The following is a 14,973-nucleotide window of genomic DNA, read 5'->3' as shown; positions in this document are numbered from 1 at the left end:
GGTGGTACACACCTTAACCATCTTGACAACCACATCCTATGAAACCTTGCCCAAATTTGAGTCATACATCATATATTCATCAGATGACTGACCATACTGGCCACATGAATCCCAAGATGCACATGATTGAATTGTTATAATCAGTGGAAAGAGTCCTTTATTTTTGTTACTTTAAAATGGCAGATCTACAAGCTCACAATTTGTTTTGTAATTTAAATCTACAAAACAATAGAGTAAAAGTACAATATTTGCCTCTGAGATGTAGTGGAGTACAGAACTAGTAAAGTGTAAAAAAGATGTGGAGTTCTGAAATGTGAAACAATATAACGTGTAGCCATGACCCCAATTTGGAGATGCCTGGCTTCTGGAACCGTTCCAAGATACAGTATTACCTGCTCAGGATGATGACCAGTTGGACCCTAGTCTCTCGAGACACTTGACTGGCGGCGCTGCTGTTCCTATGGGTTCTCAGATTGGTTGGACCCTGGTTGTATCTGCCAGCCATGCACCAACAGGAAGAGAATGCTATGCAGGGAGGGCTGGTAGATCACCAGTGGGATTGGGGACTGGAGAGGGGAAAGGTGAAGGACTTGTTAACATGTACATGGCTACTTCATTTCCACCAAAGAATTGTATTTTTTTTAAACGATAAGCGATTAAAAAAATAAATAATGTTAAAGTGTGGTTAAGATGTTCACTTTTAGAAACTAGCTCTTGATATATCACGTCTGCTTAATCATTCACATCTTTGAGTAGACTAGTTCTTGTTCACAAGCATTCCTGTGGACAAGGATCCTTTTCTTGGGTGTGTCTCAACCAACTCACCTCAGTCTAATGGTATAATAGGTCCCAGATTTTATGACTTTGTTTATTTCAGTTGTGGACCAGTTCTTTGCCGCATTTTAATCAAACTGAAATCTCTGATAAAGCAGCCGCTCAACCGTACCCTCGCAGTGTATACTGAGTCGGAGCATGATGGTCTTCTGCTTAGGGTATGTTCATTTCTTCTACCTCAACAGGTCTTGTGAGTATTGATACCTTGCACTTGCAGTGCTGCTACAATAACATTTAAAAATATGTAGCTACCTTTTCACTAGAACTTGATCAACTACTGCTACTGTATGACATTTCAATGTTTTACATGTTTACCCGTTCAGTTGTATAAACGGTATACAACAAACACATTTTTCTTCTACAGAAAGATGGCATTGAGGGCCGCTTTTGTTTTGTTGTTCTGCACTGAAGTATCCATCAGTTTTCCAGTACGACGCATTCTCACTCCAGTAAGTAACGGTTCAATTTCATTCAGATCAATGTTGAATAAAGATGAATTTCTCATTTGCCATTTCAATATTTAAATTGTATTGGATTTCATTTAAGCTTTTTTTGTTTAACCAGGTGTACTACAACTACAACCACTACTGGTTCACGCCTACCTTCTACATTCCAGTCATTACAGGGCCTCCAAAACCTCAGAGAACCAATAACCCAACAATCGACCCGGGCCCGCAAGAGAGAAAATGCGATCAACAACCCGCTGCCGCGCCCATTTTCATTTTCCCAAGCATCTCTGGTAAGGAGACACGAGTATTCCAGCTTCCCTCCAACGCACGTGGCCGAGCAGGGAGCGACTATTCTGGCCACTCAGTTTTTGTGTTTCCTAATGAAGAAGACCAAGACGCAGTGGGAGGAGGAGGAGGGGGGAACACTCGGGGACAATCTGAAGTGCCCTTCTTTGTGTATCCAAATGAAGTGGCTAACACTGGCATCACCTCAGGTAATGAGGAAACATCTGGCCCCAGTATCAGGTCTGGAGGAGGGAACCAGCATGAGTCCATTGATGATGGATCCATGGTCGTCCTGCCAGGGGTCTTGGTTCGTGTTCCTGAGGGAGGAGAGTAGGTTGTGTTTGTAGGGTGGGATAGATTCACAGTTGTTCTTGTCCTTTTCCGGCTGTGACCCTCCCAAAATCATATTTGAACTGGGAACCCCCACCCTGATGAGCTCTTGGAATGTAGTTTGACTCTGTTCGCTTGTAGATCAGCTATTTTCATTCTTTGACTCTTTGACAATGAGGCAAATGTTTGGCCAGTTTTATAGTATGGTTTGTTTACTTTGAATCCAATAATGGAATTTTCTTTTTTGTTTAAAAAGCTCTTAAAAGTTCTTAAATTGTCACTTCACTGTCATCTGGGACCCCTCAAAATTCAAGTGGGGACTGGGGGTCCCGGACCACATCTTAAGAACCACTGGAATAGAAGACGACTGTAGATGTCCCTAGTTGTTCATCACCTCAGTAGAGAAATGGTCTCAAACCGGCTTCTACTACAGGTTAGGAAGAAACGTGTTACTGTAGTCTGTAATGTAGCCCTATGTATAATTTCTTGTCGTACAATAAATGGAGAAAATAGCTGATCTAAAAGCAAGCCTGTAGATCGGCTATTTAACTGTTTTGTCCCCCCCCCCCACCTATGACTTGCCCAAAAGAGAGATGCCATGTTTAAAGTGGTTATAAATTGTACTAGGTATGCAGAAACATGTACAGTCTAGTCTACAGTATATTATTGTCATGGCGCTTGTTGCTTCTGATCTTCTCAAACCAAAGGATTGAGAGCTTTTTCATTTTTTTTGCGCATGACAAATTAAAGCTTATAAAAATTATATAATATGTAGTATATTTATTAACCCATTAAAACTGGGGAAGCATCTGTCATTTTATAATTAGGCTATTATTCAAGCTCTCTTTTTTCAAATCTTTGAATATATATACACTTTGTTTTAAAGCCAACATTTTTAACAAGTCTTTTCTTCTGGGGGTCCCTGTAGATGGGGGTCGGCAATTTGTAATGGGTTAATGCAATAGAACTAGCTCATCTGCAGTGTTTGGAGGTTGTCATCCCACCCTGGTGTCCAGTTCTACTGCCTGAAGCTCACAATATCTTCCTTGACCAGTACTTAGTCAAAATGCGTATACTACTTGAGTACAAATTACAAAGTACAATATCAATAAATTTCTGTATTGAAATTTGACATTTTCCCCACCAAAAAAAAAAAAACATTTTCCAGAATATTTCTGAAATGAATACCAAGATCTACATCTACAGATCTGCATGCTCACAACGCATGCAGATCGGCTATTTTCACTATTTGAAATATTCAGTAAAGTTTTCTTTCTCTTCTGCATTGTAATTGTATGGTATTTTTACTTGTTTATTGCATCCTAATGTAATTGTATAAGTGTGTTAAGCACACTGAATTGCCCTGTTGAAATGTGCTTTACAAATAAAATGACATGTCCCAAGTGGTTAATTCATATGTACTTTTCCCTAGAAATGTAGTCTGTCAAAAGTGCAATATTTGTCTTTAAATTGTATTGGGGTGAAGTTATAGAAAAATACAATACTCTGTAAAGTACAGATATTCAAAAATAATTCTTAAAGTACATTACTAGTAAATGTATGGGTTGCAGTTTTACAGTGGTGGAAAGTAACTAAGTACATACTCAAGTACTGAAGTACTTTTTATTTTGAGATATTTGTACTCCAATTTCCAATATTGTCTACACCACATCTCGGATCCAAATATTGTACTTTTACTCGACTACAATTATTTGAAAACTTTAGTTACTGGTTACTTTGTAGATTTAGATTATTACAAAACATACATTAAGCACTACATATACATTTCAGCCATTTGAAAAATGAAAATGGCCGGTCTACAAGCTCACAATGCGTCGATTTGACACATTGTGAGCTTGTAGATCTGCTCGTTTCAAAATATTCAAATTGTAATGGGACCCTGACGAAGGCTTGTAGCCGAAACGCGTTGGTCTTTTTTTTTATCTTTGCCATGCCGTTATAAAGATTTTTTTACCTGACTGGAACGGAGTGCCTTGGACCTCTTTTTATCTTTTTATACAAATTGTAAAATGGGGCATTCGACACAAGTACTTTTACTTTTGTCACTTGAATGTACAGACTTTTGTACTTTTACTCAAGTAAATTTCGGACTCTTACTAGGAACAGAATTTATCAATTGAAAATGTTACAATATTTTCAAGACAAACTCTGTCCTGAACACTACTGTCACCACTTTTGCACCTTTGACGAGATATTTATTTTCATATAAAACTGGCTACTGGACATAAGTTGATGACGTGCAAATATACTTTATATATATATATTTGTTTTTGGGGGGGGATAATGAAATCAAGGAAAATAATGAACTGTGTGATCTCTAATCTCTGCAAAGAAGCACAGACTTCCTCAAAATGCTTTGTCATCCCGGTTGTCAGTATGACGACTACACTACAGGGCTCGGTATGATAACAGGCACTTAAAGAGTCTAAACCCGGTTCCTCTTTCCATTGTTTACATCAAACCACAAAAACATGTTTACCGCCGTTGACTGCATTTCTGGTTCGTTTGTCAATTGTCTCTCATCAGCAGTCTCTCATTTCAGTGTGTCTGGGGTATTCATCAATTTAGCCTAACTAGTAAAGTCTAGTTCGGAGTTAAGTGTATAATATTACTACAGGGAAGGGAACCAGCCAATGAATTATCATTGACATTTTGCATGTGCCCACACATCTCTACTGGTATATAAAGAGATGGACCGAGTCAAATGTCTTATCGTTCATTCAAGCCTCGAAACAAATGAATAGCATCTACCATCTTTTTGTTGAGAAGGTGCCAATAGGATCTTACTTGAACATACCCTTCTTTGTGTTGACGAGGGGAACGGACTAAGGAGGTACTTGGGCTATCAAGGTAGGACTATGTGCTTGGAGAACATTTAATTTGTAACCTATATACTATATCTATTTTGGTTGAAAGTGTTAGATGACAAGAAGCATCTGAGTAAAAGTTTCAAGATGGTTGTAAGTTGAATTGGTTTGTTTACTAATCTTTGTCTTGTATTTCAGAACAGAACTCTTAAGATGAGCTTGAGAAAACAGTTCAACTGTGTCTTGCGTTTCTGGGATAATTTCAACTGTAATTTTATTCTTTCAGCAAACGCAGAGAAGACGATGGATATTCTCAGGATCATACTTTGCGCTTTCCTCATTGCAACTGCACTGTCCGCACCTGTAAGTGCCTCAACATCCCTACAATCAGGCTGTTCCTACTCCTAGTGACACAATTAAGCTGTAAAAATGTGTGCAAGATGAAGAGATGATTTCCAAACATTAAGAATGCCTGGGGCTACCTTCAGATCATTATTCCAAATCCAGTCTATATAATATGTATGATCTTTGTCAGATTTAAAGAACTTCACTGTTCACTCATTCAACTTTCATATAATTGGTCCTCAATAATGCTCGTAGGTGGGTTGAACAATTCAGAAACCTGCTGCCTACCAATGACCAGTGACCATCTGTGGTCAGGTTTAGTCATTTCAAACAAGATTATTATAATCGTTTTGATGCTTCTATTTCAGCATGCTAGCTTTCCAGAAAGAGAATCGCTGTAGATTCTATTGGCCTGTCAAAACAGTCACAGAGTAATAATGAGCATTTAGTATAAAATGGGTGAAGTGCTTTCCTATCATCATACCATTCATTTGTTTTAAACAGGTGTGCCTGAATGGGGTTGGGGATTCATCAGACGAGACTGAGGCCGATTCATCAGAAGTATCGGAAGAGGCAGGCGCTCCTGAGGAGGCTGCAGAGGAGGAGCTAGCGGAGGAGGAGCCAGCACAGGAGGAGTCGGCGCTGGAACCACCACCGCAGGAGGAGCCGGTGCTGGAGCTGGCACCGCAGGAACCGGTGCTGGAGGAGCCGGTGCAGGAGGAGCCACCACAGATGACTGCACAGCCGGCACTGGTGACATTAGCACCCATTGTCATGTTGGAGACTGCAACCCCAGGCAATCACATCCCCTCTGCAGAGCCCGATCTTGCTGCATCGGCCCTGCCAGATGTTGTCGTCGCTGTCGAGGACCCACAGATCTCTACGGACATTGACCCATCGCTGGACTTGAGTATTGCACCAGCCTCCCCTATCACGGACAATTCCATAGTAGAGCACGCTTTGCCTGGTATGGACGGTTCACAAAACGCTGTTCTTCCAGAGCCTGAACATGCTTTAGATGTCGCCGGCACCGCGGTGGAACCACTGCCAATCATCCTCGCCCCAAACCCGCAGGGGACTCCCTCATCTCCAGTCGTCTACCAGACACTGCCGCCCATGTCTGCCGTTACCGCCCAGCTCATGCCCATAGCCACACAAGTAGTGCCCAACGGTTTTCCCGTTTGTTTTACCATCCAGTTCACGTCGACACCCGAGTCTAGTCCACCTCGGGGAGATGTTTAACGGTTGTGGCATAAGCCATTAAAATGACACGATGTGTATTTTTTTGGGCCGTCACATAATCATTTAGTACTACTGTATGATTTATCAACGGGTCTTATTTTTATATAGCAGTGTCATCTGGGTGTAGTTAGTTCTAGTTTTAATTACAGGTGCACTTTGGACCATGTTATTGTTCTATAGCAGTTTATGGTGCTACAATTGTTTTGCCTTTGGATGCTTTATTATAATAGCACCCAATGTCAAAGAAAATTACTAACATGAGGGCAAATATGTGTTTTTGTTACTTTCACATTTTCACTAGCAGCGTGATAAAGTGTTGAGGGGACACAGTGATTCTCAACAACCTCCTAGGCTGTGAACAGACTGGCAGCCCAAATCTGATTTTTGGCTTATTCTGATTGGAATCAGATTTGTTTCTCATGTCGAAAAATTAGAATAAATAAATAATACAAATAAAAGAAGATCTACAAGCTCACAATGAGTCACTGTGAGCTCCTCAAGTATAAGTTAAGCATTACTCATGCCTGTGATGTTGCATTGTTACCACAGATAACGACGTCTGAATGCACAAATCAGACATCACTTGCAAATAACGGTGTGGAGTCAGTCCTAAAGATCAGATTTGAGAAACAAATCAGATTTGCCTGCAGTCTGAGCAAAGCCCTGGAGATGATCTGTATGGAATTCTTGCACTAAGCAACAACACCTCAACTACAAGAACCAAATGTATTGGTCAGTAGAGTGATGATGAAAAATGAAAATGTGATGTACATAAGTCATACTGGTGCCATCTCTTTAAGTGTATTTAATAAAGAATACCATAGAAATCAATGTTTCATTGCAAGAGTTTATTTGAGTTCATGGTACTTCAATAGCAACTTCCATCATTCATTATCATTGTGAAATTAAGTGCTTTCTCTCATCCATTCCACGGGAATACAGCGGAGGACTGAATTACTGACGGCAGACGTCGGGAATACAAAACAGGACTTGCTCTGGCAATCTACACTGTCTGTAGACTACACTATTATTTTGAAACACATTCAACACTTGCATGAGTTCAAAATAACTACCGGTACTCAATCCATTTTGTAGCTAATGCAATTATAAAATATACATTAATATAGGATAAAACAATTGTATGGCCCTATACCCGAGTTTCACAGACCAACACATTTCAACATCTGACTCAAAGGTATCTGTATCGGACTCAAAGGTCAGATACAGCTGCTGTATCAGCAGGCTTTTGACAAGGAGCCAAGCCAGTAGCAGCCAGGCAGCCATGGTAAACATTGCATTAATGGTTCAAGCCGTCTGTTTCAGCAAACTAAAGCATTTGAAATGTAATAACGGGCTACTATAAAGGTCAGTTTGTTTCAAGAGTACCAGTTGGCTCTGTTCACACAGGTTCACTTCCCAAAGTTTAGCATGCTACCATAATGATGGAGTGTGCGACTGTGTTCACATTAAATGTAGTATACATTTTATACTACTAGGATTTTGCCCGTTGGATACCTAGGCCAACTCAAGTATAAAATAGAGCCTCCACTACGTATATCTTTTTAACAGTCTCCCAAGCCAGACAACTATTCCACAATCTTAGAATGCAATACAGTCTGTAACCTTGCCTCCTAAAAGCCATGGGCGGAAGCAGTCATCTGTCCATTTGTTTACAAAAAGATATTTTAAAATATAATTTCTGCTAAGAAGCAAGCTAGATATGCTTCAACTAATTTGATTTGAAAATTCACATGACTGCTAAAATAAAGTGGTGGGAGGGGAGGGAGGCAGACATCCGCTGTAGTTGCACAGACCGATGGCGAAGGTTTGAGAGAATGTTCTTTAATGACCATATAGCACATTATGTCTCATACAAATAAAAGGTTGTGTTTATAAGCAACAGAAATTTGAATGACGATTGGGTCTGAGGTTATCGAAGTTCAAAATGTTAACTGGGGTCTTCATTGTAGAACAGCCGCAACACTCACTGTAAGACACGACTAAAAACTTTTAATGTAAATAAATATAGCATATTTCACTATGAGGTTTAGCATTGAAGTTGTCGTGTGTGTGTGTGTGGGGGGGGTAATCTTAACATGGGTAACTATGGGTGGGGGGCACCTGGTGTTTCAGAGCGTCACTGAACTTGATGTTGCTGTTCTGGTTCGGTGTCCGTTTCTGCCTCAGACCCCGTGTCCGCCTCAGGTTCATTCTCTGTGTCCGCCTCAGGTTCATTCTCTGTGTCCGCCTCTGGTTCATTCTCTGTGTCCGCCTCTGGTTCATTCTCTGTGTCCGCCTCAGGTTCATTCTCTGTGTCCGCCTCAGGTTCATTCTCGGTGTCCGCCTCAGCTTCGTTCTCCGTGTCCGCTTCTGGCTCATTCTCCTGGATCTGCTGGATGGGAGGGGGCTGCTGGATAAGACCTCCATCCTGGGCTGTGTTGTAGGAGCCACAGCCACCACATTTCATGCCCAGAACATGGAAAGGCACCGTGCAGTGAGCCTGGCAGTCGTTGCATATTATCTGCGGCAAGAGAGTGTAATAATGGATTACATATAATAGTCCCATAGCCTGTGTCCAAAATGCTAATTGCCTCAGAGCATAACTGTAGTGCAAGGTTTCCAGAAGGTTCAGTGTCCCATAGCTTCGTTTGATTGGCTTGGCAGCAGATTTGAACAGGAAACATAAATAGCACCTTTATGTGTGCTTCCCGTTCACATCTGCTGCGGAGCTAATCAAATGAATCTATAGGAAAACAGACAAACAGGAAACCGGTATCCCACCTTCAGGAAACTTGGGACCAAGGTCCAAGACAAACAATAGAAGAGCAAGATAGTCCAACTGTCTTTTGCACAAATCTCTAGTTTCTAAATGTTTTTTAACTGTTTGAACTGTGTTCTTGTAAGTGTGGTCCTCAAGGACTCCTGGGGGTCCCCAGACCACACAGAACCGGACCTCCAACAGTATGCACTGGAGTGTAGGTCTACACACAGATCCCCCACCCCATTGCTCAAAAGTATTGAGATTAAACGTACATGCCAAAATGAGATTAAACGTACATGCCAAAATGAGATTAAACGTACATGCCAAACTGAGATACAAGAAATCCCTAATCTCATACTAAGACTAAGACTCATAGTGGATTTCAGACTTGTGTTTTAGGTTATTGGATTTGTAGATAGGCAATTGCATTTTAGATTTGAAGTTTATATTGAATCAGCAAAATAATTCAGTGTTTTTAATGGCACCTGTCTTTTTAAACATCTGTGATCATGCATATTACAAAAACATATCCAGCGTAGTTATTACATTACAACATACATTTTCACTGTGACCATGATACATTTTCACTGTGACCATGATACATTTTCACTGTGACCATGATTCATTTAAAAAAAGAAATCATAGCAAGAATTGGGGAAAGAAATCGCTCGAGGACCATAAATCAATCACACCTGCATCACAGTCCATTGCATTTGAAATGCATGAACATGATTCATTCAGTCTCTTTGAAAAGAACAGCCTTGCATCAAATGGTAACAAAAAAAAGGTTTAACTGTCATCGAGGTCATGTTCGTAATTTCCAATCACGAAAATATATTTTAAAACTTTCTTTCCCCCCCATGTCCATTTCTGCTAAGCAGCAAGCTATATGATTATGCTTTTTGTACTTGACCATTGCACGATTAAGTGTGACACAGGGTTACGTGGTTAAATAGACGCATAGATTTCAGTCAATTAAAACCTGATTTACTTTGTGTACATTTGTTGATATATAAAAAATAGACTTGAATTCAGATATATTTTCCTTTATTTCTCAGCCCTATTCCCTACCTTGACAGTAGCATCCTGGTATTCAGTAGGCATGGGTGACTGAGCGATCTCTTTGTCTATCTCCCTCCATTGGCTCTCCATGCTCAAGGCAGAATGCATGCACAGAGGGCAGCGATATGCACTGTACCAAAACAAGCAGTAGTTTAGTTATGTCATTTTGGTTTAGCCAGGATGCATATCACACAAAGATAATGATAATGAGTTTATTTATCCCATTCAGGCCTGACGTCGAAATAAAAAAAACGTTCGCTCTGAAAGAATATATATTCAAAGATTTGTGCCGCATTTTTACGATTTTTCAAAAATAGCAGACCTACAAGTTCATAGCGCGCCACTCGGTGGCGCGCTATGAGCTTGTAGATCTGCTATTTTTCAATAGCTAAAGTATAACATAATGCTTAGTTAAAACACCAAAAGGGGTTCCCGCCCAAAATGGGTTAAAAGCTATAATATGACACAGATGCGTCCTCAGGTCTAAATGCGTTAAACAAAGTTACAAAGTGCTTTACAGGCAGCCAATAATACATATTAAAACAATACACAAATAAATACATAAAATCAATGGGTAGCAAAGAATTAACATGGAATGAACAATTAAAAACATAACATAACGGCAGAAGCCACTAAGAAAAGGCTTTAAAATACAAGTAGGTTTTTAGAAGTGATTTAAAAGACGACACTGATTTTGCCAGCCTCAGATCCACGGGTAGGGCATTCCACAGCCTGGGTGCCCGGACTGCGAAAGCCCGATTTCCACGTGTAACCAGGCGAGACGGGTGGCCTTTCAGGAGGGCCATGCCCGAGGATCTAAGGCAGCGCCCTGCCCCTGGTTCAACGGGGCGGCAGCAGGGCTTTGATATAGCTAGGAGCCAGTCCCTGCCTGGCTTTAAAAGTCATCAGTAAAATCTTAAAATCTATTCTAAAACTAACCGGTAACCAGTGGAGTGCAGCTAGGATGGGTGTACTATGATCACATTTCTTTGTGTTGGTTAGTAGTCTGGCAATGCAGACTATTGCCCAGTGATATTTGGTTTTGAACAGGATTATTATTTATTAATAATTTGAATCATTCAAATAACGTGATGAAAAGGAGTTATGAAACATACCCAGTTCTGAGCATGTCATCAAAACATGTCCTGAAGAGGAAGGGAAAAAAAGAAAGGTCGGTCAAAAATATGAACTGGTCACTTGTGTTATATATTGTAAATACTTAGACTAAAGGATAAGGAATTAAATCGAGACTGATACAACACAACACTCATTTAGAGCAAGATCCATTCCTTTTATAACCCGTCCTTGTGAACCCCTAAATCTGTCAGCAGCAGTGTCAGAGTTATAGGTTCTGTTTCCACTGGTACATCTCAGGCAGAAAAATGTACAGTACTCAATGCACTCTGAATCAATGTCCTCACTAAACGGTACATGTTAACTTGATGCGATACTAAACTATGTCCACGTGGCTTAAAATGCATAAGAATATATAATAATGATTATGATAAATATCATGTCTTACTTATGCAGAAGGTGGCCACATGGAAGAACATGGGCTCCGATTCTGGAAGTGTGAATGTCCTGCATTGTGAAGAAAATAATAATGATTACAAATAACGTACCTACCCAAAACCTGGAGGCATCTCATAAATACTCACCATGGTGAATTTCTTACCTCCATACATACAGGGCAGTTCTGTCTTGACACATTTTCAACACACTAAAATAAAATTAAAAAAGTGCATGATGTAATAAAGCAGAGAGGTCATTTGTTCGTAAAGAATAACATTGTTTTGGTATGTCACAAAGTGGTAAGGAAGGATTATCAATCACCTTGTGGTTTCCACGCAGATCACTGGCTAAACACAGATTACACTTTTCACAGTGGAAATACTTCTCCCGTGGCCCAATCCTGCATTATGTCAAAGCCGAGTGTTACTTCATACAGTAGGTCATTTTTGTTCAGCAATACAAAACAGTATACATTACACATGTACATTGGAAGCCCACCTAAGGATCCGATCCAATGAAAATCATGTTTTAAAGTCTTGTGTTTAACAGGTTTGTTCATGTTCATTTTAGACCTGAGGCAGATTCTAAAAATGCTGTAAATACTAAATCCTGTTTGAGGAATATTTTGAAAGCTGCTTTTAGAGGAGGGTTGGTGTAACACTAGATGTAACTGTAAATAAATATATACATTACATATACAATTAAAAGGGATATTTCACTTTCAAACATTCACATTGAAAGTGAAATATCCCTTTAAGTTATGCAAAAGTTTAGAAATGCGCTCATGAAAATATGACGGAAGCACAATGTTGGAGGTGGAATGCTGGTAAGTGTGTGACCACAATGAGCAACATGGCAGGCAGTTATTGTATTGGGGACTCATTTCTATTATACAAATATAATATAATATAATAATATATATATTATGTCTGATATAGTCAACTGGTGAACTTTGAAAGCCAACAGCCCTTGTTGAACTAATTTAGTACTGAGGGCGATTCTAAAAATGCCTTCTAAATCCTGATAGTGACTCAAGTTTTCTGAAAAACTTCAAATGTTTATATGCTGCTAGCATAACATTTTTGTGATTTTTGAATACTGTACAGAACCCCAGAAGGGGTCCCCGTCCTGAATGGGTTAATACAAGTAGATGGATGTACTGCTCACCTACAGATTCCACAGGGTTGACAGTGGTACTGTTTCTTGTCTTTGTCAAACAAGTGGCAGATATCACAGTAATACTCCCCAAACTGTACATCACACTGCTGGCATGTCTGCTGCGCCTAGAGGAAATAATACAGATTAATAGAGGTTGTTGTTGCACATGCACAGCTTGAAGCTACGTAGCAATGACATGAAGAAGATAATGAAGGAAGGGAGAGAGAAATCTGATCAATCTGATTCTTATGCCATTTCTTATAACAGTGACATCCGTTCTCCACATTCCAAATATATTGGCAAATTAATTAATTGTCAGCTTTAATTTTAAGATTTAGGTGAGGTCTGTCCTCTATGATGTACTATTTGATAATTGCACAGTGCGGCGTCGAGTTACCTCGAGTATTCAACAAAAATGTCAATCTCAATTCAGAACAGCATACTCAATATCTTCTCTACCATGAAGACTGTGCTGGCATTGGTTAGCCGAGTGCACTAGTGCAGGCACCAGAGTGTAAAACACTGTCCTGAGCTGAAAGAAGATCTATTATACCTGCTGCAATGTTTGACACCCTGTGCACTCCACCTCTTTGACGCGGAAGCGGTCCATTTGATGATTCTCTTCTGCATCGTGGCACAGTCTGCAGACATACAGTTTACCACAGCAGGGTGCCTATAGCCGGGGAGAAAAAAATTAAAAGCTGAGACATGAGAGTTGTATAGGTAGTAGCAGAACCGTGTCATACACATGATTCTGGTATAATCTTAAAATGGTCATGTTTAAGCATTAGGTTACTGATGGTTAGGTTTAGGTGTCTGATGAAGAGCCGAGAAGCTTGAAACCTCACGTCCATGGTGTAGTAACCATTCAAATAAAACCTTTTTAGGTTTTGGAGCATCATCCAGTGCGCCGCGGACCTTATATATTTTTTCTTGGTTCAGGTGTGGCTAAAGTAAAGGATCTGAGAGGATGGTTAGCCATCAACGTCCGGAAACCAAACTTTCAACAATTAAACGAGTTTTAAATATACGACACAACAGCAACCTATATTACGTTTTCTTTCATGATACAAATTAGATTTGTTCATCTTGTTTATTGTTTTAATTGCATTTGCATGTAGTAATTTGTTTATTCATGTCCTGATCGTAAGATGTATAGTTCTGCAACCTAGCGTGTGGTACTGTATGTGTATTGTGTACACCTTAAAACAGGTGACCGCGGTTCTTGTATTTTATTTATTTTTTACTGAGAATAAGGTTAGAAATAAGTTTAGGGTTAAGAATACTTTTACCTGTTCTCACTGTGGAATAGGGTTAGGTTTTGGCACCGAGGTTAATGTTAGAAATAAGGTTAGGTTTAACCTTCTAAGCATAGTTTACTGAGGTTACGTTTAGGAATACCAGGCAGAGCAGTTACGGTGGCTGTATGCCCGAGGCCACTGTGTATTATTCCATTACAAGGCTTTCAACAGTACCTGCCTCCCTCTGCCCCTCCTATTCCCCCCATAACACACACACACACACACACACCTAGCCATATTATATATGTGATCACGTGTCCCATCGTCACAGTGTGTTGCACTTGCAAAGTCTTTTTCGTAGACTTGGCAAGTTTGGCAACACTGACTGTTGCCAATATATACTCAGTCATGGTTAACGTGGACTCAGTCCGGAGATGCACAGCAGCATGGCCCCCCCAAAACAATTTGTTTCATTTTATTTTTAGTTTATTAGAAAATATCTCATTTAGAAGCTCACAACACGTCACACAATGTTAAGAAAACAATTGGTCTAAATGTTGACTGTAGTATCAGTATACTCTGCACACTGTGTCCCATGTGTGGAATTGTTCCATGGATAGTAGCACCCACCACTACACTTCGCTTACAACATTTTCACATTCAACAAAAGTGACATAATAATCCCACGAAATAAACTCACTTTTAATAAACAACTGCGCACGTAGTGTTCACATCCAGGAGGTGAAGCCATCGTTGTTTATGTCCCAGCAGGATTCCCACGAAATTCACCACATTCCCATTCCATCGAGGTCAATGGTGGAAGAAGGCTGGCAGGCTACTGTTGTTTTCCCCCCCATCAGCCAATCACAGACCAGCCGAGAAAAACGTCATCTTTTGACGGCGAACACAAAGGGACAAATATCATC

The 14,973-nt window shown here is 40.1% G+C and overlaps 1 protein-coding gene across 1 annotated transcript; it reads right to left on the bottom strand.

Annotated features, from left to right (window-relative positions):
* Window positions 1–7,146: 7,146 nt before the first annotated feature.
* On the bottom strand, window positions 7,147–14,897 carry rchy1 (ring finger and CHY zinc finger domain containing 1). Its single transcript, XM_079516305.1, has 9 exons — window positions 14,748–14,897; window positions 13,360–13,479; window positions 12,816–12,931; window positions 11,970–12,048; window positions 11,812–11,856; window positions 11,659–11,717; window positions 11,252–11,281; window positions 10,146–10,266; window positions 7,147–8,834 (listed from the first exon to the last, which is right to left on the bottom strand). Exons 1-9 carry the CDS (start codon window positions 14,796–14,798, stop codon window positions 8,451–8,453), a joined length of 1,005 nt encoding a protein of 334 aa, XP_079372431.1. The 5' UTR covers window positions 14,799–14,897; the 3' UTR covers window positions 7,147–8,450.
* Window positions 14,898–14,973: the final 76 nt, after the last annotated feature.

Source organism: Electrona antarctica (genome assembly GCF_951216825.1).
Source record: "Electrona antarctica genome assembly, chromosome: 12".
Classification (NCBI taxonomy): Eukaryota; Metazoa; Chordata; class Actinopteri; order Myctophiformes; family Myctophidae; genus Electrona; species Electrona antarctica.
The sequence above is the reverse complement of the archived record's forward strand: the minus strand, read 5'-3'. Positions and strand labels throughout refer to the sequence as shown.